At 35.5% G+C, this 27536-nt stretch overlaps 1 protein-coding gene across 2 annotated transcripts in view; it reads right to left on the bottom strand.

Moving 5' to 3' along the window:
- The window catches only part of ARMC4 (armadillo repeat containing 4), a 75128-nt gene that overhangs the window by 12529 nt on the left and 35063 nt on the right, over positions 1-27536 (bottom strand). Inside the window, exons 17-19 of one of the 2 annotated variants that reach the window (XM_032110824.1) lie at positions 24138-24252; positions 12579-12767; positions 11770-11991 (exon numbers count right to left, since the gene is read on the bottom strand). In XM_032110824.1, the coding sequence (XP_031966715.1) occupies positions 11770-11991; positions 12579-12767; positions 24138-24252 (526 nt within the window). The remainder of the gene's footprint in view (positions 1-11769; positions 11992-12578; positions 12768-24137; positions 24253-27536) is intronic. The other variant, XM_032110909.1, reaches the window with a different exon arrangement.

The following is a 27536-nucleotide window of genomic DNA, read 5'->3' as shown; positions in this document are numbered from 1 at the left end:
GTTTGTGGTGAAGAGTGCTGCTCAATGCTTTCTTAAAATCCAAGCATGGTCAATTCCATCCTTCCAAACAGTAACAGGATTATTGCACACAAATAGAGTAATCAACTGATGGAAAGACAACATGCTCTGAGAAGCAAAAGACTAATAAAATATTCTCTATACCATGAATGTTCAGTAGATCCAGTGCAAAAGTATGACAGACCTTTTTTTGGATATATACACAGTCCCTTAGCTTATAATGCCTCTAGAGTCCAGCAATTACGCCTCTCTGGAATTCTGAGAAGGAGCTAATCAAGTCTAATTAATGTTTTATTTGTGCAGATTGCACAGATACAATGTAAGAGATAAAAAGAGCAAATAAACCTGGATTCATCCCACACACCTGTGGTCAGGGTAGACAGTAGACAAGAACTGGTGAAAGACAGGACCTTCAGAGGGGCAATTTTTATTTAAAGTGTTCTAAAGACCTTCTTGATATTTTAAACTTTTCTCTATTTCCACAGAACCCTAATTATGTGTCTTAGCCTGAGTCCAGTATTTGGAATTGTCATACCTATATAGCAGTATGGAAGCACCTTTTTGAGTTGCTGCTCTCCCAATTCTATGTCATGGAGAGGTTTTTTATTTTTATCTATACCTTCAACACAAATGCAATGAGTAGACTAGAATGAACCCAAAGGCACCATCTATCTAGCTTTACAGTTTCCCTAAATCCAAAGGTAGCATATAATTTGCAGTGCATCAGACTCTTTTGGTAATTAAATAGTGTTACTGGCTAATATTCTCTCACTTTAACATTACAATTTTTTCTTCAAAGCTTCCAGAGATCAAGAATTATCATAAACCATGGCAAGAAATTCTGCACTGACTAGCAGCTGATAAATACAGCCAGTAATTATCTTTGCAGATAAAAGCACCATTAATTAAAATAAAATTTTCAATAAAATGAAATCATATGGACTTTCACTCATAGTCCAGGAGAAGATACATTTTAGCTTTTACATGCTACTGATTGTTAAATGAGCATAATTGCATCAGCAATTCATATCCTGTCCCTGCCCTCACTCAAGTCAGGACAGAATTCTCATCAGCCTCGTGCCACCTGGCAGCCTTGTCAGGTGTTTAGATTTGATGCCAAAGTACAGAACACTGACTAGGAACATTAACACTAGAGCCCATCCCATAATCCACACACTTGAAATGGACTTTTCCTTAGTATCTTTACCTTGAAAGCAACATCAGTAAGATGTGCCCTATCACTTAAAAGATACCACAGAACGCTCTTTGAATGGCGACATAAGAGAGATTACAATGAGCAGGGCTTGAAGCCAAGCTGAACTGAGTGATTGATTCTACAGGAAGAACTTTGTTCTTGGTATTTCTTATGTTCAGATTCTTTGAATAGCTCCTTACATTCAAGGAAACTATTTTTGATCAGCTGAATGTCAAAAATAATTACCTGGCATTCTGTCTTTACACATTAAGCTCAGTGTCTCTCAATTAAGAAAACTAATTTTATATCTGACAGTTCAGCCATTTTTCCATAAACATAAAAATATTTTAATGCTTTTTTTTCTTATTATTGCCAAATTAGAAAGAAATGATTCACACAGTCACAAGGATAAGACTGGTGCAGGGAGCTAAACAATTGCAAGAAGCTGCTCTGTGTATTTCTGTGGTTTGGAAATAGTGCCAAGTCGGAAGGAAAAGACATTCTCTGCATTTTCTAAAGCAAGATAAATACAGAAAAGAAATATAGATGAAAGATGGAACTGCTATCTGTGGATTCTGCCAGATTCCTTGGCTTTTTGGCACACCTATTGAAGCTGGCAGACTTAGCCAGTAGCAATCTTTTCCATTAAAAGGAGCAGCATATATTTTGATTTAACATACTTTGTTTGTGCATTTTTAAGCTTCAAAAATGTCTATTCAAATTTTTTTTAATGCTTCCTTCTGCACAGTTGGCTGCAATTGCCCTTATTTGAAATGGCTCATTTATCACTAAAAGAGCTGCAGGGCACAGCTACTGTTAAACAGCTCCAACAAACGTACAGCTTAGTGGGACAAGCTTCTTTTTATAAGACTAAAAGATGTTTAAAATGTGCCAAGAGGAGCTTTATGCCAGCCTCTAGGTTTGTTATCCAAATGTTACAAAATTAGAGATCTCCTGAAGCACAGAGTTTGGGCAAAAAAAAGCTGATCTCCCTTAGGCTGCTGTTTTTTCCCATCCACAGTCAGCCAGATTTTAACAGAACACTTGCTACATATCATAAACTTCAGTAATGTGAAATTTTGAAAAAAGTAATCTAAAGTCTGAAGCTTAATCTATACTAAAGCCAAACTTCATTACCTTTGTCAGTGGTGCAAAAGCAGAATGTTTTACATAAAAGTACCCTTATTTTATGAATGGTGACATTTTGCTTATTATAAAGGTAGAACAGCTACTGATTTCTGTTTCCTGGAGCTGAAACTGTAAGCAAAATGTTTCAAGCAATCTGGCAGTTGCTAACACAATAGAAACTGGTGTAACACTGTCAATTTACATTAATCCTTCTGAAATGGAATAAAATATGCTACTGTGGGACTTAGTTTATAAAATCTCTTATATCCAAAATTTAAGTGTGATGTGATCAATACATCTGTGGGTGAAGGGATTTGGCATATTTTCTGTAGACAACAGACATGCAGAAATTTTGGAATCTAGTGCCCTCTTTCTTGATGTCCAAGAACTGTAACAACTGTTACAAAAAGCAACAGGCATCAGCTTGGAGTATGTGCCAGACACGCCATATCTCCAGCCTGAACTGTGGAGCCTGAACAGAGCAAACCATTACAGTTACAAAGGGGGTTCTTCTAAACTTAAAATTACAACATAAATATGTAAATTGCAAATACATACTATTATACCACAATAGTACTATTGCATAGATATTAAATGAAATATTTTGGATTGATTTATGAAGATATCTTAAACCTTGCTTTATAATGTAAAACTCCACATTGTGTATTTAATGTTCTCACCAAAGGTCCTCACAAGAAAACAATCAAACCTGTTGCCAAATAGTTGTAAAGAAGTAGGTGCCAGTGCTTTTGCATTTCATATTCTATACTCCAGATAAATACTGTATGTGATAAAAGGTTGGCTTTAGAATGTTTTCAGTAGAAATTACCAGTAACTATCTTCCATGTTTTGTAATTCACATCTATTTATTTCAGAAAGATGGTCTTATGAAAGTCTTTGCACATAAAATGGTTAGCCAAAACTTCTTGTAGGGATTTATGACTTTAGCAAACAATGACCAGTTTTCTGGAAGCTCTGCACAATAAATTACAGAAATTGTATTTTTTAACACAGTCATTATAAAAAACCTTCCAAATATGAAATCTTCGTTTTCCAATAACTTTCAGAAATTGTGGTTAAACAAACTGGTTTTATATCTTGGAATATTACAAGGGAATAGAAGAACCTAACCTTCCTGCCACGAAGAACTGAACTCAAAAAGCACTAATATCTCCTATTAACTCCACACAGGGTTCAGAAGATACATTATAGCTGTTATGCCTTCTTTGCCAAATAAACCAAAACCAACCAACCAACAAGCCCAAGCTGAACACATCCACCCTCTCCCCACGTCCCCTCCCACGCATCTCTTGAGGCTCTAGTCTGATGAAAAGACAAATCTGATGGACTAATTAAAAAAAAAATATTAAGAGGTATGATTATACAAATCAAGTCCCATTCTTAAGGCATGAGTGTCTTCTTTGTCCACTTTATTGTACCAAGAAGTTGAAATTTGTTTTTCAGTATCCCTGGTGATGTTCTTATAAGCTACCACAACTGATATTCTAGAAGGCATCTATTATTATTTTGTAGTATTAAGAAAACAGAGCACTTCCATGTAGGGCAAATAATAGCATAAACCAGACCACAGAGTAAAGCAGTTTTATGCATGGGTAGGTTGGATAGACACTTTCAAGAATAAAAAAATATCAGAACATGAACGAATAGTCTGATCATCTGCATTTCGGGTATGTACCTCAATCATTAAGTTAATGGTTCCTCTAGCCCAAAAATAATTAGTTCTGTATGTACAATGGAACAAGAACAGGAGAAAATAGACTTTTTCATAGTGCAGCATAGAAAAATATCTTTAAATAAATTTGGAAAATAAAAGCTGCTCAGAACAATGCAAAGCTCAACAGAGACTAATTTACTTTGACTTCATGTAGCCTTCAGCACAGGCACACACATGCAAAAACCTGCCAACAGCACCAGTTATGGTTCCCATATGGTGTGAGTGCCTTAAAGTCTGGGTGACTGGCTACCATCCAGTTGTTCTAGATTTTTACAAAAAGCTTACAGTCAGTATTCGTTATTTACTTTTTACTGAAGATGACCGAGTTGCAGCTACGAATTAGCAGTAATTGTATCCTGGTTTTCTTGAACTATGAAATATGACCATTTAAATATTTTACATAATTTTTCTAGCACTCCATTCCTATCTGTTTGTTCACCTCCACCTCGTTGTGTGTTACATTTAAATTGAAAGCTTTCTGGAGTCATCTTCTCATGTGGGTACACATTCCTCCCTAGTGAAGTGAACTACTTATCTGTGGTCAATGCCTTTAAGCATCATCACAGTACACAGAAATAAATGCATAAATAGAAAAATTAATAACTTTACTATTTCTTAGTTAATTAGTTCAGAATTCAAGCAGAAACTTCAAGTCAAAATATCAAGGGATCATCATACTGGAAATCAACTCACTGGGAAGATCTCCTTAAATCTTTTAGAATATTTATGTACCATCTGATCGGGTACCTGCAAAGGTAGAATTTCATTGGCAGGCAGAACAGGCATTTTTTAGCTTCAAAGCCACTGGTATTCTTTTCACAGGCCTTAATACACTCATGTCTCTATAATTCAAAAGTATCTACCACTTTCTCAGCCAGTAAACTCCTTCAGTTTTCTAATGAATCTTATCTCTGCTAAACCTGCAATCCTCTACTGTGGAAAGGCAGTATTTTGTTTCAAAGACATTACAAGAAGAGTCAGTATATTGGTCTCTGAAAATTTTCCTTTCTAAAACAATAAAATGCTTGAATATATTTTGTGGCTGGTTTTGAATTGTGAATTATTCTTAAAAAAATGAGAGCTAAGTCATCTGACATTTATTAAGTGTTTTGACAAAAATTAAAACATTATTTAATCACCTGAAAAAAAAAATCAGCTTACATCACAAGGTCTAAATTCACTGGTGATTTTTACTCGTGTGCATGAAGGCCAACAGTATAGCATGCAAAGATTTAACCTGGGGATCCATTTCCAAAAAGACATGAAAATCAAAGTACAAAATTGGCCAAATATGAACTTTGAGGGCAATACTGTGGCCAAACAGAATAATGAAAATCTCTGATGTTCAAGCAGACCTTACACAGAAACAGGGAAGTTATTTTACCTGATTTAAGTATTCATACAGGTATTACTGGAATACTGAATTTTTTTCTAAGTATGTTGCAATTCAGTCCAAAAAGGGAGTTCAAAAATAAAAAATTCAGAACTGACATACAAATATAATTAAAGAATTAAAAAGATAGAAATTCCATCAGTGATTACACTTGCTTAGCTAATTAAAAATACGACACTGAGATAAGCAATTTAATTTTTTTCAATAAGAATGTATATGAGAACAGAAGTTATATAGGGCTTGTCAGTTTACCAAGAAAATGTGTCATACATGTAACTGTATAAGATAAAGCTAGACAAACCTTAGCCTACAAACAAGGTGCAAATGTTTTTATGGGGAAGGTATTTAACTACTGGAACAAGTTATGATGTCTCTGGTGGATTTTCCATCGCTGGAATTTTTTAAGTAAAGAGTCAGTGTTTTTCTAAAAGATATACTCTATTCCAAACAGAAAAAAATGAAGCAATGTCTCTGGTTTGCATGAGCAAGGCTAGTCAGACTGGGTCATTAAAATGATCCTTCCAGTATTATAATGTATGGACCTACAACTATGTAACGTGAGAACAGTGTCCAGTTTACCAGACTATAATAAATATTTTAAATATTGGCACATTACCAGCACTGCAACTTCCCCTGTACCACCAGCTTGTCAAAAATCAACATCCAGGAGGATATTAATTTAAATTCAGCTGTCTGAAAGCTGGCTGTTTAGTCTGAGCTAGTCACCTAAGTCCTTTCTATATTCAGTGGAGAAAATTAGGCACTTTCATGAGTCTATTCCTTGCAGATATCTTGGGCATCTATTTTCAGCTAGGATAAGTCTGCAGGTGTCTCTCTCTTTCCATTGACTACAGAAGGTGTCTTAGTTTAGACTACTTAAACTCCATACCTAAAAGTGGCCGAAGTTAGATGAAAGGAATCCATCCTTAATACTCCAAAGATCTCTTTCAAAATCCTTGGATTCAAGTTAGTTAGATCCACTAATTTAAAACATCTGGCAATATTAGATCATACTCAAAGTGTGCTTCAGTTACAGCTGGGATTGAGTTTCATCACCACCATAGCAATATAAATTCAACTCATCGGTATTCTTCTAGGAGAAGAAAAATTAATATTTTTAATAGCTCTTTCTTATTGCACTATTAGTCAGAATTCTTTCATTCCTATCTAATAATGAAATGGACTGTAAGCTCATTTTTAAGTTCTCCACTGCCTTGGATGGGATTCACCCCATTAAACATAGATACCTACAGCATAGATGTGCAGATCTGACCTTTGAACCTGCACTGCAACTACAGCTGAAGGAGACCACAAAATATTGCCAGTAGAAACCAAGGTGCCTTATCTTTGCATAAATGTCCAAATTAAGAGAGATGAAACAGTAAAAACCTATTCGTCTTCCTTGACTATTTTAAGAATTGGGATGACTATTGCACTTTGGCATGTGCACAGTGTAAACATTTAAAGTTAAGATGAATTACTAATTTGATGAATTTTGTTTTTCCACAGCCTGACTTTGGCTGCTTATTTTCTCTTGTTCTTACTTTTTTCATTACTTTAATAATCTCCTCAGAGACTCCTCAGAGTCTCATTAGCCTCATAATAAAAGACTTGCCTCAACTCTGTAGGTGATGAGGCCATTCAAACATCCTAGGCCTTCTCTACAAAGAAATAATAATCATCATGATCGTGATCATCATCATCATTCACAAAAACAAATCCTTTATATCACTTAAAAAGTGAGAAATTAACTTCTGCAATAGCAGAAATTAACTTCCATAACAGATTATCTTTCATCTTTCTTCTTTTGCAAAGGAAGAATGACCAGGAATAATCAGCTACATATTTTTCAACTGTATATACTTTGCATCTTTTTTAATCTCTGAAGCCTTTTAGAAGGTATGTGATGAACAGTTGCATGAGTGCCCATCCGACCACACCACCATCCTCACTTGCTCACTTCCGAAACAATCCAAGTCTACATCTTGCCAACATAACCAAGAAAAAGAGTGACTCTAGCACAGAGTAGCATTGTATTAGCTTGACATGGTCTGTAGGATACAGATTTAAATATTTTTTTAGCATCTTCTGATGACTTTAATTCTTCCTTTAAAACATGTTTACACTCATCTTTTCACTACTCAATTATCTGCACTTCCTCAGTCTCCCATCTCTTCCCCAGTCTTTTTACAATTCATCTTACAAGGGCATCCCTATAACAAACCTGTACTCTTTAGCTCACAGTTAGACATGTTCATGAACGAGCTTGATTGTTCTAAGATTCAGCAGCAGGCAAATATAGGTGGACATATTTGTTCCCCTGCAATAGCCTTAAGGGTAATGTTCTGCTGTTTTCCTGAAGACTGTGGTGATGGCTTGGTGATACTTCCAGTTGCCTGTGAATTTTCCTATTTCTCTTGTCTGTAACAGTGACGGACTCCAAGGGTAAAGAATGTTGCCTGATATTCCTGCTTATCTCAGCTGTAAACTGCCAAATCCTCACAGGATTTCTCTTCTCCCTTGGTTTGTGGATGGTTATCTCCCAGTTTTGAATTCAAATTCATACTTGTTCCTTAGTTTGATGTCTATCAATTTCTCCTGCTGTCTACTGTCCCACATGTCATTACTGGATCTTTGAAAATGCAAATCTATTTTCCAGCACAGCCATGAATTTTTACTTCAGAAAGAGGAAATATGTTCTGGTGTTTGGCAGAAAGAAAGCATTGATTCATCTGTCACAGGTCATAACCATTGTTCCATTCTCAGTCATAAGAACATTGATCGTGGAATTGAACATAAAAGAAAAATTTCATAAACTGCCTTTCTAAACATTCTCAAAAATCCCCGTTTGTCTCCTCAGAATTTCACATGGTAGCTGACATACACCAGTGATCCCAAGCTTTTTATATAGACTCACTTGAGAAAACTGAATGTATTTTGGGTGCAGTTACAAATAGGTGAAAACTTACAACACTGGTTCTCTCACAACTGTTGTTTTGCAATTAGCAAATACTGTTTGAAGCAGTGGCAAAATGTGAAATACAAGAATCTGATTGAAATTACTTTCTGTTTATAATTTTATTACTGGTTTCCTGGACAAAAGCATGTATATACACATTGAGTAGGGAATGGTCAGAAAGTCTAACGCTTTGAGAAAGTCTCTGGCCAACTGTTCAAGCACTCAGCAACTGTGTCATTCACACAGGCTAAATGTTTCCCTGAAGCATCACACATTCTTTGTATGTGAACACAGCACATGAACATGTGCTGAAGAACACCTGGGAATAGGCATGTATTGCAACCTAGTCAGAACTACAGAGGCTGTGACAATAATCCAACTGGGCATGATCACTGAAACACCAGATAACTGGTAAAAGATGAAAAAATATCAAACAAATCCAAACAAGTTTCCTAGAAAAAATATGATTGGTCCTGGAATAACCTGTACATAACAACTTCTATACAAATACAAAGTATGCTTTCAGTCAACTACTCACTGGAGAGACTAGAAGAATGAAAACACCCAGACATTCTGTCATCACTGCAAAGCACTGAGCAAAGACATCCAACGGTGCAGACACAGTGCTGCAACTACTGTCTCCCCTGTGCTGGGCAGACCAACTGCATAGGCCAGGCAAGACTCAGCACTGTACTAACTCTTGCATTTGAGCAACTAAATCTCCTCCACCCACTCTCCTTGCCATCTGGGAAAGCCTCTCTAGCCTTTCTGAAACTCCAGTTATTGATTCGTGATGGCAATTTCAACAGTGCCAGCAAGGGAGTCAAGCTTGTAAGTGTTGGATTGGTCATCTGCGCCCTGAGCTGTCATGGTGCATGTGCTGATTTGCTTCACGATCTGCTCAGCTCTGGCAACACAGAACAAAAGCACTTGGACTAGCACATCTACAAAAACGATCACAGGTCCAACAGAACATAGTGTCTCAGACTGCCCACCACATTTCATTTACTTGTCCTCACTGGACAGGAAACACTATGTCTCACTGGTCTGGTGTATCTTTCAAAAAGGCCTATTTGTTTCTTCACTTCGCCTTGCCGTTTTACGTATAACACAACACATAAACATCAGGAAGTGCTTGGAAACATCACAGCAGGATAATTGCAAATTAAATCAGACTTTATTTAGAGTTAGAAACTCTAAATGACCATAGGTGTTGTCCTCTTGTGGGTAGGAGAATTCCATACCCTGAAAACCAAAGACAAACCGAACGAAATACTTTTTGTAAAATGGATATGCCTATGCTGCAGTTGTAGTACTAGAAAGCAAATCATCTGACACTGATCTCCATGCTATCAAAGCTAGACAGGTAAGAAAGCTCAAGACAGCTCAAGAGACCTAGCTCGGATGACTCTCACTGCACTTCTGTCACTTTATGATCTAGGGAGAAGAGGCTGAGGTATAGGTTTTTCACAGACTATTAACCTGAATCTCTGAACTCCTGACCTACTGGCTATGTTCACTCTACCATGGCCCAAGATCCTGTTAGCCTTCACCTCTCCCAGGGCACCAGGCTCATGTTCAACTTGCTTAACCTCCACTCCAGGTCTTTTTCCGAAGAACTGCTACCCTGGCTGAGAGTCTCAACATGCAGCTGCTTCCTGTGACACTACTAATGCACATCTGCTTGTATGACACAAATACATGTGTGTACTGGCAAACATGAGATTCAGCCATATATTCTCTTGTGTTCAGGCCATCCATCAGTTATGAGAGGCACTTCCACTTTGGTTCTGTAATGAACCACATACAACACATTCAAACACTTGTCCACCCTAGTACAAAAACACAAGTTTCTTGTACATGAGAAGTGCACCCTGGATAAAAAGTTTAGATGTAACAAACATGATCCAGGTTTCTTTATTTTGCAGCTTTTGTCTTTCTTTTTTCTGTTTTCAGTTCTGTTTTCAGTTCTGTTTTCTCTTCCATATCATATTATAGGCAATCCAGAATATTGTGAATAATCAAAAACATTAAACACTTGTTATACTTTTCTGTACATCCCTATTTATCTGGAAGTACAAATTAATGTTTTTTATTAGTCTAAATGCTTTAACTAGGACGGAAAAGTGAAGGTGACTCTAGAGTGAGATGGAATTATTCTAAAAGTGATCAACAGAATCTGCCTAATGTCCAGTGTGCTACGACTTATGAAACCTGAAATCTGCGTAATAAAATGAAAGAAGATCAGAAAATGGGTTGTGCCAGCTGAATGGAGAGAGAAGCAAGATCAAAAAGTCAACAAATGCTGGTGGTGTAGTACAGCATATATTCATTCCTCTGTGCTGTATATATGTTGCCAATATAATGCAACTGTGATAGGAAGGCGTTACTCTCCAGTGCTGAAAGGGTAGCTTAGATTTGAGTAAGTTCAAAAACTGAATATTTAAGTATTTTTGACCAGTCAATCCTGTAGTTCAAAGCCAACTACAGATAAAAGCATGACAATTCAGGACCATTAACTGTGCTAGAATTGAAACTGCTCACAATACACTACACTATCATAAATGCAGGCATAAACTCAACATTAATAAAAATACTACATTGTAAGTCAACTCTTACTGAGAATACATTTACCTGAACATCAAGTAAAATGAAAAGTCTGCATATAGTGAATCTTTCAGGGAATTTATGAGAATTGAGAACTCCTACTACCTCAATCTCTAAAGCCATAATGCTCACCTCTCCTGTGCCAAAGGAATAACTCTTCTGCCTTCAACTAGTGAGACAAAACTTTGCTAGAAAAATCTTTATGAGAGAAAATTTTGTTCTAGGATAAGATCTTTGCAGAATGTGCTTGTGCTTAACTCCTAACATAAAAATTTTTATAAGTAAATGCAGAATTCATCGAAACAGCTCCAGGTAAGCCTTCGTATTATTCTATTTTAATTTGTAACCAAATCCAGTTACACTCAGTTCCTAGGTGACTTTCTGCAATATTAGGCAACCATCCATTAAGATAACCCAACTTCTTTAGCAAATGTCACTCGAGAATGTCAAAGTCTGATGCCATGTCACTACCAGCCTAGGTCAGAGACAAGTAAACGTGAATGTCCACATCATACTTCTATTCCCAAAACCCACCTAGCGGTAATATTTTTAGCACCAAAATCCTGTTTCCTAATTCACTAATTAGCTGAACATTTTTAGGATAAAGTTTAGAAAATTTGAGGTACACAGCAGTATTAAAGAACTATTTCAAATTAAAGATCTTTTTTTTTTTTTTGACCATGCCACACCCCTTCAATAGTTTGACCCCCAAATAAGACAATCTTCCACCTCACCTTCACCACTCCATTTTCATTCATGGTGATACAGTTGTTGGGATCCTCTGAAAGTTGATACAAAGCCTGAGCTGTAGCTCTATGAACTAATGGATCCTTTGCCTTCAAGTAACGTACTAAAGGAGCCACAGCCTTGGTCTCTCCAAAGGCAACTCTATTGCTGCTCCACATGCAACAGTGGGCAATGGCCTCTGCTAAGTGACGTCTTAATTTGTTACTGTTCTGAAGAAGGTAAAAACATAATAAATTTAAGTCAACACACACAACAAAAAAGTCATTGGAAAGCAGAATTGTATTCTCACACATCTTTAAGGCATCCCAATTTAACCGCAGTACAATTAAAACTGGAGAGAGCTGTAAGGGATACAGCTATTAAAGTCCCTTAATATTCTTTTTATAGCAAGTGCTGTGAATTTTTATGTTATTTCAAAGGTACTTTTAGACTGACTGTAAATTAGATAAGACAGCATTAAAATATAAAATATAGCCCCATCATTGAGATTTTCTGCATGTTCGGATTTACTGTTTTCTCAACCCTTTGTGCTTTTTTCATATGGCAGCTGCACCTCTCAAAAGCAATATTCTGCAACAGTAACTATTAAAATGAAGCTCATCTTCCAAAACAATTTTAGTAGCAGACACAGACTGTTTTGATGTCCAATATATGTCCCATAGAGGAATGATTATACAGCTCTTCCTTGTAGCTGCTGCAAAATCCACTGCTCTTGTGATAACCTTTTAGTTGGGCATAATGCAGTCTGATGTAAGAAATTCCAATGCTCTGTATGATATGTTTAAATGTTACTTACTGTGTTTGCTAGCTTGGACAACAGAGGGACGACTCCATGATCTGTCATAACAGCTAAGTTTTCTTCATCTTTAGCTATATTTGCAATGGCTGCACATACACTTGTTAAAACTTCCTTATCCTTTGATTTTAGCAAATTGACTATCAGTTCCAAGCCACCAACAAATGATCGAACCATTTCCCCAGAATTCTAAATGAGAATCAAAAGAAACGTAGTTTTAAAATATTCAATCAGTATTTATATGCAAATGTTTAAAAAAGAGATTGGCATGACATATTTATTCAAAACTTCAGCTATTGCTGTGTTGCCTTCACCAAGAAATATGGCTAATTTGGAACTTGGAGCTCTTTTGATTGACATGAGAGTTAGACTGTTTTGCATACCACCATCCAGGCAGAAATTCAATGCCTCAATAAAGCTATCTATCATTTTTCATACCCTGGGATATAAAAGTCTCAAGCTGTCACTTTAGAAGGGTGCAAGTCCCTCTTATCAGTAGTATCAAAGTGGCCAGATGGGTGCCTTGCACACCTTAGGACATCTAACGCACCAACACACACTCCTGTTTAGGCTCTCAAAGTGTCTCCTGTTTCCTACACTTAGTCTGACATCTAAGACAAAGGAGCAACAATACCATTTTCTTGTATCAATGCAAATGAGTATTCAGGAATATTTAAGAGGGGGTATTACACCAGTCATGACTGCAACAGTGGGAGAACCGTGGTGCACCTCAGAGTATGAAAAATCAATGTAAAACGTCACTAAAGGACATGAAAATTACCCTGGAAAAATGTCTAAGTTTGCCCATAAAAATGAAATAGGAAACAGTGTGCCTTGATCTTGAATACAGTGGGCAGACCTGGTCTATTTTTACCATCTTCAAAAAGTTACCATAAAATTAAAAATGGTTTAGAAAGACAACAAGAATAATCAGCGGTAGGTAACCGCTCTGTAGAAGGAATGACTAACCAACTAGGACACTCAAGGTGATAAAAGAAAAAGAAGGAGCAGTGTGATATAGATGTACAGAACCTTGAGTAGAGTAGGAAGAGCACACCAGGATTTCTCCTCTAGGAGAAGATCTGGGATCATCAGAAGAAATTAGTAGGTGGCATTTTTGTTCAAAATCAAAGTTGTTTTTAAACAATGTGTAGTTGAGAAGTTGGAAGTCCTTGGAGCAGGATTGCAGTGGCTCTCAAAAAATTTACATGTTAGACAAATTCAAAGAAAAAAAGAAAATCCCCTAAGGGTTATTCAATATGAAAGTATTCACTCTGATTTAGAAATTTCCTGAGCACAGAAGTCCTGAAGTGATGTTATGGTGGCACATCTGAGGGTGGCATTGGACGGTCTAGTGTCAAACTGTTACTACACCGGAACGAGAGTCAAGTTGGTTGTAACTTCGTAGGATAAATTCCAGCCTGTGCTTCTCAGTGGTGATAAATGTGGAGCAATGGAAAGAAAGGTCTGCAAGTGGAATTACTTTGTTTCTTTCAACAGGTCAATAGGAGTATTTTGAATAAAAATTAACAGACACTCCTGAAACCCTTTGGACTTCATGTAAGTGCAAACATGGATTGTATGAACTTTCCTAGGGCTAGGGAGTGACCCTGAAGACCAAGCATGGTTTTGATTATATTTATTTCTTTTTGGGAGCTGATTTATGGACAGAGTAGGGTCCAACTGTATTGTGTTAGCTTTGCTGAGCAAATCCATCAAATCACGCATGGACTTGGTAAATGAAGATTTCTTAAGATGCTGCAGTTTCATCTTTTTTTTAGTTCGGGGTCTAAATGTCAAACAGAACTCTTAGCTGTGATGTTTCCTTCTCACAGAAAGCAAAAGCAGTGGGTAGGCCCATTGGGAATGAAACACTTTTTGCCACAGGCAGAACAAATCTTGAGACTGGAAGGGAGAGGTTAAAGCCAAACTGTGTAATGGTGAAAAACAGAAGCCACAGCATGTGGGAAAAGGGCAGCATCCAAGAGCAAACTTCATGCAGAAGTCCTAAAACTCCCAAAATGAACAAACAAGAGGTCCTTATAGAAATTAAAATAGAATCTAAATGCAGAAGAACAACAATAAAGGTTTGTGGCTCAGAAAAGCAGTTGAGAAAGAGAAGGAAGGGCAATGCTCTGCCACTTCTATCACCATGTGAGCTGCATGTAGAGGCAGGTGGGCTTAACAGAGGGTTTCCCATGGATACACCAGCATAAATGTTCCTCTATCATTGCTAGTGGATGCATACCACAATATAATGCACCTACAGACAACCACCTGAATTAAAACACTGCTTCTCCACATCAGTTTTCATGTTTGTCTTGAAATTTTAAAATTTGACCCAAGGCAATATATAATGGGTTACTGAGAAAGCTTTCTACACAAAAATTTCTTACCTACATATATTCATGTAGAAGCTAAATGACAAGACATGGGAGGAGGAAAGAAAATGAGATATTTTACATTTACTTTCATTCTTTGAAAGTCACTACAGCATTATCTTGGGTATAAATATTGGCTCAACAGATGAGAAAGGCTTCTGTTCAACAGGTAAATGCTACAGTACAAGGTCTAAGATTTGAACGGGACCCTGAACATGATTCTGTGTTTCTGCATTGTTCCGATATCTATGTATTATTATTCCTGCTTTTGAAAGATGTTCCATGAAGCCTTTATCTCATCTTAATGAACCAATACCAACCTTTTTTATTTTTCTACCTGTACATATTTTCTTTCCAGGTGATTATAACCCTATTTGTTTAATTTCTCTTCTGACAAGCTTATACTTTCCACATTTTGTAATGGAGTACATCCAACTAAAGTCATGGAATAACATATAAACAATCCAGCAGTAAGAAAAAGGAAAGAGTTTCAATAATCATCTGTGAAACCAACTAAACACGAGGATTGAACTTTCTACCAATGATGAAAAGCAGAGGGAAACTGCAAAAACCACATGTCAGGGAAGTTTCCCAAATGTGATTGTGGGTGTAGTCTGGTGGTCTGTGCAAGACAAAGAGAAAAGCAAAACAGCAAGAAATTTGAAGAACAATGAGTGGAAAGAAAGACCAAAATGAGAGCTTTAAAACCCATGATGTTATGTACAAGATTTCTTTTTTTTCAGAGAAATTTAAACAACAAACATGATCTTTTTTGTATCATTTAAGCAAAACCACACACTTCCTTTGTATGATAGATTTCTAGATTTCTTTTTTTAAACTGAAGTATTTGTATGTATTATATTTAATTGCTATATCTCAATATTTAAAAAAGAATTTATATGAAGTTGTGCCTGTGATTGCAGAGGCCTAGACTTAATTCTTTTGAATCTAAGTTCTTTGAGTTTACTTGTATTAATGATCAGATACTGCTCATAGTGTAAAGTCTAAAGTAACTTCTGTGACTTCAGTTTTCAAATACTCTCAGGCATTTTCATTTATAATTTTTTTATTAAAATAAAAGAAAAAAGAATATATAGCATGTCTTTGGAAATACTCCTTTACTTTTTGTTTCAATTAGAAAAAAATGCTATCCTTAAATTCCACCTTCTGAATTAATTGACAAACAACTTACTTTGTCCGACAACCTAAAGGGTTTGTAATTTCCAGCTATTGGTGTGTGTTAAGCTTTCATATTTATCTGTACTATATTTTATCCATGTGTTCCACTCCCTTACCTCTTGTGACAAAATCTTATTTCTTGGTCATCCTAATAAGGTTATTCAGGTAGAATTAGGCAGGAAAAAAATTCTAGAATAAAGCTTAAGAAACTGTCATTAAAGAGAAAAACATTGATAAAATCACTGAAAAGCAATGAAATAGATAATTTCATTGTATATCTGAGTGCATGTGTTAACAATAGGCTGAATGCATCTGTTTTAACAATAATATTTCCTGAGCTGAACAAAGTAAAAGGCCAAATTCAAAGATAGCTAAAGAAGTAATAAAAATGTAAAAAAAAACTGAAAGGGGGAAGAGAGCTTTATTGTATTAACAGGAGGAAACTTCATTTTGTATCTTCATCCTTATTATAGTTTTTAATGCAACACTTAACCTGAGGTGACATATGAAAAAACATGGATTGTTAAATTACGTTTTAAGTGGCTAAAAAAAGAGATAACAGAATCTTTCATGACTTCATGTCACCTCATCTTCTAAGTATTGGAGAGCAAAGGTTTTGTCCTCAGAAAGTATGAAAAATACTATTTTAAAATTGGATTTAAGAGGAAGAGTTTGCAATCTCAAGCAGTAAAAAACCACTTATCTGGCATAGATGCTGAGGCCAGAAAGTTACCTGCTGTGTTAATAAAAGCCTCATCCCACTACTCTTATTACATACTTGCATCTTGCTGGCCTGCATGACTATTAACAAGATCCAGTTAACTTTGCCTTTTCACTTATTTCTGTATTAGCTTCAGCCAAGAAAAAAAATACTGTGAGACAGACCAGCTTTGCATATTTTTTAAAAATAAGAGCAGAAACTGTTATGGTATTTGCAGGACTTGATCTTTGTGGTATTTATACAAGGAGAACATTTGCAATTTTTGATGTTCTCATCGTCATATTCTGTGTTTTTTGTGTTTATTTTCATTAAGTAAATAAAGTTCATCAGTCTTAAGTTGAGGAACTACAGGATTGTTTTGTAACATAATTCCTTTCTTATTTCTTCCAAAGCAAAAAGTGTTTTCTTTATTTGAAAGATTTAAAGCTAAACACCTTATTACAAAAACACATTGTGTTTAAAATATACTCCACTTGAAAGATAAAAGTTTCTCCACTAAAGAGAAGTAATATATCACTCTTAGGACATCTTAAAAAGCTTAAGGTGTCAAAGCTAATTTGTCAGATTGAATTACTTTTGGCCAAAAAAGTGATGGTGTGGCTATGCAAACAAACTTTAGTTATCAAGAGTCATCTTTAAACTACCTTTTCTTTAATGAAGGAAGCTTTTCCTTTCCATTTTCTATTTCTAACTGAATAACTTCTCATTCTAGTGCACAAGGCAATTTAAAGTTCAAAATAAAGAAACGCAAAAAAGTGTCTATATCATAGCTGCTTAGTGAAAATGGGAAATGCAATTTGTACATGGTAGTTTCTATTCATTGTTCTTATTAAATAACTCAGTGGTAATATTGATCAAATTACTTTATATTTTAAGGCTAATCTTATTCCCGCCTATACAAACTTGGAGGCTTCCACTGTAGCAGAACAGATGAAGAAACTGTAAGATGAAACTACTTCCCAACATCTCACAACTTTTCTTCTGTGTGAAAATGCAATGTATTGGAAAATGCAATGTGTTGGGAGAAGAAGAGCAGACAATGAACATGGATTTTCCTCTCCTCTTTACTTCACAGAACCAACTAAAGACAAAGCAACACAGCAGAGTTGCTTTAATATGGTTCCAATGCTACTCTATAGCCTATAAGAGCAGGATTCCTCTTCAGAATTCCTCTCTCTCTTCAGGGATTTGATCATTGGCAACTGTATTGCTATCGACAGTTTCAGGAAGCCAAAGCAAAGTCAATTATCCAAGCATACAGCCCAAGAAGGCATGCAATGCATGTTCTCTAAAAAATGGCAGGGGTAAAACAGTACCTAGTGACTAATGCAACTTTTAGTAGTCCTTCTGTCTGTTGTTTTCCTTACTTTTCAGTCTGGCAGACTATACCTGAAGTTCAGTGCTGGGTAATTGCCAAAATCCTATTTTTTTTTTTTTTTTTTTTTTTTTTCACAGAAGCAGTGAAACAATGAATAGCAAAGTCCTTTGAGGCTACAGTTGTCTCAATTATTTTAGATTATTTTGAGGAGCATTTAAGTAATGGAAGTAGGAGAAACAGGTAACATTGAATAACTGGAAAAACCGGGAAAACATCATTTCTATTGCTTTTGTGTTGAATTGAATTCAAACACATCTAAGCAAACTTCTTATAATCATTAATACATTTATGAGATAGTCATCACTAATATATAATTTAATATTGTAGAGATGCAAGACAGCAATATTAGGATGTTCTGAGGACAGTCTAACTAAACAATCAGTGCAGTGACAACACAAACTGAGAAGTTGTTAAAATAGTTAATGTTTGTCTTTGCATGTCTGGCATGGTTCCAGAAACAGAGTGGGATATAAGAAGGCAATCATATCATATTGTACCACTCACCATTACAGACCACTGAGAATCTGAACAAGCAGCATAAAATATGTTTTAGTTCAATTAAAAGTTTCATCACTAGATAAAATGATTGCTTGAAATCTTCTGGTTTGTATTATGTAGTAAATGAAACACAATGATCTCCATGCTCTTTTCTTGCTTTAAGACCAATGGAAGTCCCACATGGCAAGTGAGAGGGTAAAGACAGGAAAAGAGTGACATGGACAAAAAGGAAAAGCAAAGAAGGGAGGAAAAAAAATTAGAGAAGATGGGGTTTAATCCTCTTCTAGATTTTAAAAATTGAATTAGTGAGTCAGACTTAAATGTAAAGAAACTACACAATATGCTGTTGACTAGCATGTGTAGCTGTTAATAAACCAAGCTACAAGAAAAGCTGGTCAAATATTTTCCAGTGGAACAGTATTCCATCAGAAAATGCTAATGGAATGGAACCAAAACCTTCCATAAGAACACAACGACTTCTTGAAAAGTTTTGACAGAAACCAGGCAGAAAGGCAGGCTAAATAACCAATGTGTCTCTTCATCTTTTCTCTTGTCAGCCAGATGGCTGGTGAGTAGCCTGCCAGGCTGCTCGGCTTCTAGTTTTCATAGAATCCCTGACTTCTTGCCTGATGGGCTGCCAAACAGCTGGAAATCCAGGTCTCCAGGAGCTCCTAAGCTTTCTGACATCTCGTGGTCTCCAAGCTCTCAGGCAGCTGCTTTGCATGGAACTTAGGGCCCAAGGCTCCTGTGTGAGGGAGATACAGGCTACACCCTTTGCTTCCCGGCTTCCACGTTATGTGTTTTACAGAAACTGGACTCCTATATTTGTAGACATTAAAGACCTCAGGGTAATTTATGTCAGTCCATTCAAGATCTCAAGCATGTCTGCAGGAGGCTCAAATAATTCCTGAGAGTTGGTTCACTAAACTAGGCAGCCTGTGTCAAGAGTCATTGGATGAGCTGGTTCTGTATGTACCCTGTAAGCACTGCAGTCACTCATGGATTCACCAAGCCAGGTCTGGATTCCTGGGCTTCCTAAATCTCTGACGAACCTGGTTCTCTGGAAGGCTTCAGGTGCAAGCCAAAATTTCCTTTTTGTCTCTCTTATGGTACGCTTGTAATGCTTAGTTAATAAAAAATGCTTAAAAATTTGGAAGATCTAAATCCAGATATCAGGGATTAAAAACTGCATAAAATGAGAGCAAATATAGAGAAGTAGGTATGACAGATGTAAAAAATCTGAATGTCTAGAGAAAACAAATAGAAAAATGGAAGGAGAGCAGTAAGAGCACTAAGTTTGAACCACGAAGGTTTCTGTGGAAAATTGCAAGAAGCACAGCAAGGCAAACAAAGAAACTGGAAAATGCTGTACATGTGCAAGAAGGTAATTTTGACATTTTAGGCTTAACCCAAGAATGGTACATAAACAAAAATGCATTGGTAGTAGTTAACTAAAATATTTAAACGTAAAACAAAGGAACAACAGTGTGCAGTATGGAGCATGATTATACACTATAGTTTTAAATTAGTAAAATGTGTAATCAAAGCATTTTAATGTATTTAAAACAGCAAATAGTTTTACTATTTTTTAAATATTGTAAGAATTTCCAACTTCAACTACATTTCTTTGTTATTCTTAGAAAAGAAATGCTCTCTGTGGTTTTACACATATGGTTATGTTAAACTTTCCATAACAAGCAAAATCCATGTAAGAATAGGCCATCAGCAGCATATTTTCGACCCATAGGTTAACTCCAGGCTGATAACTACAAAACTCACTTCCTCATTACATAATACTGTTGCAGGACTGAACACTAATCGACCTTCACATGAACCCATTTTGTGACCCTTCCCTCTTAAACCTGGTTTAGTTTTGATTTGGTTTGGGGTCTTTTTGTGTCAGCATGGGCATTCTCTATCCCCTTATGAAAGAAATACACAGACAGCTTCAGATGTCTCATGATCTTTCATCACACCCATGATACTCCCCTGTAGAACTGAAATCACAATTTATCAGAAAGGGTGAGATGTCATTCTACAATATTTTAAGAAAACAGAATAACTTTCTCACTCTTGTTTTTCAAATGCCTGGTTTCTGACTCTTTACTTGAATTATTTTGACAGACAAAACACAGCACTGTGACAGCTACTGAAAAATGATTAACTCTACCCTAGCTGAAACCAGGACAACTATATACACAGATGGCTTAATGAAGTTCTTTAAGAAAGCGTCTCAGTTGTAGCTACAAAAAGGCTAAAACTGAAAGTTGAAAGCTGATACGCAGGCACATGGGACAGAAAACCACGATGCCTGACATTACCATTCATGTTCTAATGTTTGCACCCAAAACTCTACTAAATATGAGGACAGAAAATAACCCCTAGAATTTTTTTCCCTTTTCTCTTTTTTCTTTTAATTTATTTAAAGATTCTAGTAGAAAGTTCCTCTGTGAGGAAACAGGAATTTTCATACAGACTCAAGCTGGCAGTGTTCCTCTTATTGGCACAATACATTTGGGTGATTTTTATAATAGCCCAAATTATATCTTTGCAGAATTTCTCCAAATGTTTATGTTTGGGCTGATGTATGTTGGGAGAACATTACAAATACTGTTTTTCAAAGGAGCATCATAACCAAATATTGCTGTTCCAACATCAACAGGGTTGAATAGACATCTCTTATTCATTTTTCATAATCATTTGTGTTTCTTGGACAGTGCACTTACACTTCGCCACTAGCAATGTGCCTGCAGTAGCAACTTTTCCTTTTGGAAGTAAGGAACTAATTAATAAGAATCTGCTACTATTAAGATAATTCCTTTGAATAAATGACATTCGTGACTCTTTATGTCTTGTATTTTAAAGAAAGGTATGAACTAATTTATCCAAAATCATGAGATAGTTGTCTAAAACTCCCAAGCAGCACTTTCAGGTACTGTGCAAATTTTCTCAGGAGAGTTTTATTACACAAATTATACCACTGACAGCAAGATCTTCACTCTACAAGAAATTCATCAAGCTAAAAATATTTAGAACTAATGCTGGCATATGAGGTGATGATTGACATGAAACCAATATTGTGGTTGTCAGAGCTCTAACAGTCTATGTACCAGAGTGTACAATTTATATCCTCTATTTAAAAAGTTGTAGATCTGTCATGGACCAAATATCACTGACCTTTATCATATTTCTGTAATAAACAATATCACTTAGCTACATCACACTGATAAAATTCCATTCTGTGGGAAGTACTCTTAAACAGATTATGGTGAGAGTAAGCATGAAAGAGAAACATGTAATCACATACTATGACAATAACCATCCTATCAGAATGATTGATTAGCTTCTAAGATTTTATAAACACAGAAAATAACTTTTAACTTGGTTGTAAAATGAAAATGTCTGTGCAGAAAAATGGATGCTGCATTACCTTGTTATAAAAATTTGTTTATGATACTACTAACAAGTTCAATTTCATCTGTGAACCTCCACAACACAGAAGAGAACCACTACAGCTTCCACAAAAGAACACAAAAAGAAAACAGACTCCATTCTCACAGCTATTGGAAACACAGTTTGCAGTCCCAAGTACAGGCTTAGAAAGGCCAGAACACACATAACCCTTTAAAGTCATGTCCTTATTACCACTTTTGAATCAAGCACTGCATAAACCAAACTTCTTTGTGGAAGATCATGTAATTTGTTGAATAATATTAACTTTGACCAAAAAAATCCCAAATTCTCTTTAGATAGAAATAGTTGCTGCACTTTGTCAGTGTGGGTGTAGTTGCTGCTTTATACATATTTCTTTCTATTCAGTGTCAGCGGAAAGGGTATTATTGGTAGGTTTGTTTCAGTGAGACACTTGGTCTCAGTGGCACACAAAGAACTCTTTGTGGGATCACAGATTAGCATTAGGGCAGGCAGCCAAGAGAGATGAAAGGAGGGTAGCTACACTAAGGGTGTACATAGCTTGCACTCATCAAACGCCCCAGGGAAAAAAATGAAGAAAAAAATCCATGTAATGCATTATTTCAGTAGTTGTACTCTATTCCCTTAGTTTCTAAAAAGTGCTTTTAGTGGAAGTTCTAGCAATGTGCAGTTCTACTCTGGCCCTTCAAGTCACAGAGTCTTACCTACAGGAAGTATCACCTCAGTACTGAGATCAAGTAGTATTTTAACATTCAGTTATAGCAATATTGTTCAAGAGAGAGGCAGGTATATTCGTATCTTGACAGAGGAGACATGTTTAGACTGTACCATTAGGTACCAAAAAACTTTACTGCACTAGAGTGTACATTTAGATAAAAGCATGAAAAGATAATTCAGAATAACTAGCATGTGCAAAAAATGACAAGCAAGCTGCCATTTTAGAAATCATTGTGAAGAAATATAAAATGCTAAAGTTATAAAAATCAAGACCAAATATTCTCACAATATATCCATATATCTCTACATCCATATATCTCTAACTACACCAAATCATCTACATAAATTAATAGCAGCCAACTGAGCAGTGCTCAATTCCGAACAGGAAACTGCCTGCGAAGGATGCTATGGATATCTAGCACTCTGAAGGAATTACTATTATTTACATAGTCAGGATCTCCAATTTTGTGTGGAAGGATATATATTTTTTAGTATAGTAGAGAAAAGATGCAAATGTTGCATTAAATACAGAGGTAAATCAGAAGTGGAATCTAGTACTGTACAAGGATTAAGGAATAAAGTTAGTACTCTAGGAAACCTCTAATGGGAAACAAAACCTTGCCCATTTATTTTACCACATGTCAGTGCTAAGAATACATAGAAGATGACATGCAGATTATCCTCACTATTTTATCTCTATTTGGATACTGACATGAAATAAATGAATAGCTCAGTCTTCTGTGCACAAATGACCTGCACAACTACCACTATTCACAACTGGCACTTTTTGTTGGCAGTCTGAGCAGAAAACCTGAAGATTACATTGGCACCGAGTCTAAAATACACTCTGAAACCAAATGATGGTCTCTTGAGAACACAGCTGAAGTTCCTCACAGTGGAGAACAACTAGAACTACCCATGCTATTCATAGCCTGTGAGTAGAAGCTTTCTGTTTTCAGCATTCTCAGATTTTCATCATGCTTTATTTGGCAACAGTAAGGTTAGGTCCTGGTAAATTATTAAAATATATTTGCCAATCCAGAAAACACTGTAAAGGCAAAACAGATTATATAATGGGTGCTAGATGGAGGACTATTCACTTTTGAAAAGTAAATACGTATGTTTTTTAGGCAGCTAACAGAATTAAAAGAGTGTAAGTAGCAAACAGCAAAGTATTACTGGAAATTATCCAAATATAAAAATTATACATGAGTATATATATAACAAAACTGCTACTTCAAATACTTTCTTACCTTAGCATTTTCAATGCAAGGACAAAGAGCCCAAGCTGCACTTGCTTGAACATCTGGGTCAGGATTTTTCAACAATGACCAGAGTAGGCGAACTCCATCTAGACTGTCAATTATCCTATTGCAGAAACAGACCAAAAAGGGAAAATTAATTATGGAGTATACAATGCTGAATCTCAAATTATATCAGTTTGTTTGGAACACTGCTCTAAGAAACACTGGCATGATTTTGACACACTGTTTTGCTTTACGCAAGTGCTTGTGTTTTATTGTCAGCTAATCACCATCAACATGCTCAGTAAACAGTGCCCACTACAACGGATGGGTGTGAACAAATGATGTAAAGACAGAATGTTTTCTAACTAAATCTCATTAATGTTGTTTATTTTTTTCCAACGCTGTCATTCAGAGCCCTTATAGAAGATAAAGTAAACTACATTATAACCAGAACTCATAAATGTGAAAACAAGCATGTGACTTTTTAACGATCTGCATGCAAAGTGAAATCTGAATTTGAGTATACTGGCTTCTTTCATATAGTAACAAATACTCTCCAAAACAAATATTTATGCCCAAAACTATGTACTTAACTTTTTATTCAGTCTATGCTTAATGTATTTACCTTGCTCTATGACATATTTTAAAATACTATGTTTCTAATCAAGCATTAGAAATTAAAATGGTCACACCACAGAGCATCCTTTGTTGGGCACGAATAACGTGCAACTTGTTTCCCATATGTTCCTTACTAACAAGACCAACACTGAGCACTATGTTATAACTACTTAAACATACTGTAATCAAAGTATCTTCATGACTAGCTGAGAAATGAATTATCATCAGAATCATCTCTACACCATCTGTGTTATGTTTACATATTGATCAGGCTTGGGGATCATAATTTCACATTAGGTTCGCGTGAATACCCTAAATGGAAAGGAAGGTCAAACAAAACTTAATAGCCTTTACCAACATGCCTTTTTTCAAAAAACTGTGTTAAACTCAAAGCAGATGAGCTGAAGAAAAGCAAGCACACCTTAATTGTCTAACCTCAAAAGTAAAAAATTCAGTTGCATATAACATGTTTGTATCTTTAACTGTAAATGCAAGAGAATTCAAAACACATTTTTAAGAGAGCTTAAAAACAGCAGATAAAGCATTTCATTTGTGTTCACTATTTATGCTTTGCCAGGAAATTTTCAAACTAACTATAAAATGAACTTTGTATGTAATTCTATCATCATTTGAAGCAGAAAAAATAAATAAGGACATGAAGCCTGTCTAAAATAAGCAAGGACTTTATTCACAACATTTTTATGCAAACTGGTTAAACAACTATGATTTTCAAAATAATACTTTTTCAACAAAACTTTGGTTAAGCTAAAAAACCCTAAGTTTTTTAAGATCTGCCAGTTTCAGTATAGCTTATTTTACATGCTCAGCTCCAAATCAACTGCCAGAAAATCGTCATTCAAAGGACAAATTCAGAAGTCTTAACACAACAAAATACAACAACATGAGCACAAACTACACAACTACACATATACGTTCACATAGTAAGGATGACTTAAGTAAAAGCTTCAAAATGAACTTTTAAGTCCCTCTGAACCCCAAACACTTTTAAGCAATTTTAACATTATTCTCCTGTCATTTCAGAAAGTACAAGGAATTTTTTCCTATATTGGAATTAATTAAAAAAGAACTCATGAATCTTTCCTCTAGTCAAGCAGACTACTGATCATTTACCAACATGAGGTACTTCCTCCCAAGAGGGACTAAATATAAATGACCCAGCTCCAACAAGTATATAAAAATCAAGAGATAGAAGCCAAATACTGAGCTCAGATTTTTCCACCACACTTAAAAAAAACAACCTCTAGGCTGATTTATCTTTCCTTTCTATTTTTTTTAAAGCTCATTTTCAATTGAAGGTTTACTTTCATTTTCTTTTCAGTTTTCTTGTCTTCTCTTCAGTGTTTCAAGGTAAAATAGACTCACTCTATCGTTAATTTTCTGAAGTGTTTTGCCTTTCCCTTAAGGACCAGAAAGACCAGTTGTCTTAGATCAACAGAACCCAGCTCAGAATACCTGGAAGTATAGTTCTCTGACCATTCAACATGCATAATTTTAAACTAGGAAACAGTAGAGACAAAACAATAAAATCTCCAAATTACATTGCTCATCTCTGATTACTTGCAGTTACACCAGATTAACAAAAATAAAAAACACTCCACATACAGGAATGATGCTCTTAAATTCTCATTCTGGAAGAATTATTATTGTGTAATCATCATGCAAGCACAAATCTTGCTATTTTCATCTTGCTGAGAATATACATTTGCCAATCTAGAAAGCACTGCTAAAGAGTTCAATTTTTTCATCTCCCTATGGTTTCACTGCACAATCCAGCAGATGAAGAAAATGGGTGCTGAATGAGTGTATTTGCCTTAACAGCAAAGGGAACACTAAAATAAATGGTCCTGAACAATGTTTCCTCTATAAAAGGGCTTAGACATTAAAGTCCTTCCTATGTAAAAATTCCTTTTTAAAGCTGACAAAAATACACATTCAGTTTTCTTTACAAATAAACAAAGAGAGGAAAATAGTCCTGTAATCTTGAAAATTGTAGCTTTGATGACATTATGCTAAACAATATTATGATTTGCTTTTGTATATAGTTTTTGTATCCAATTTTCTTCTCAAAATGTATTATAATATTATTAGCAGGATGCGGTAATAAAGTTTCTTACCACAATAAATACAAACAAATATAAAATTTACTTTGGTTGGCATTCAATTCTGTATTCATTCATAGTTAGCACATTATTCACTCTGTGGTTTCAGGCAGTTAAATTATGTATTTTATAATAATTTTTTGATATTCTGATGATAAAATTAAACTGCAGTAGAATCTGGAGCAAGGAACTACTCATGGGACTGTTAAAAGATGGTTTTTTTAATAAAAATGTAAAACATTTTCTTTGAAAGCGGAATGAAATCTCATAAAAGCTGAAATAATACAATATTTAGTTGATATAAAAATCTTTATTTAATACTTTAATATTCAAATATTTAACTGCTTTATAGAATAGTTGATCTGCTATTGTATGTACATATGTATGTAATGCATCTAATGTACAGGACATTATTAATAGTCCAAATCTTAACAGGAATGAAACTCACCCAAAGTAGAAATGTAAACTTTATTATAAGTAATTGCCACTTGTTCCTTCACTGTAAATACATAACAATATATAAATATGTGGAATTCAAAAGCAAGAATCCAGTTTCTATTCCTTAGTATAGCAAAGGCATCTCACAGCAGAACCGGACCACCTCTTTTAATTCAAAGCCCTCTACCACATTATTTGATCACTGATATAATTTAGAATAGGTGTAGAT

The sequence above is a fragment of the Corvus moneduloides genome, chromosome 1, assembly GCF_009650955.1.
Source record: "Corvus moneduloides isolate bCorMon1 chromosome 1, bCorMon1.pri, whole genome shotgun sequence".
NCBI lineage: Eukaryota > Metazoa > Chordata > Aves > Passeriformes > Corvidae > Corvus > Corvus moneduloides.
The sequence above is the reverse complement of the archived record's forward strand: the minus strand, read 5'-3'. Positions and strand labels throughout refer to the sequence as shown.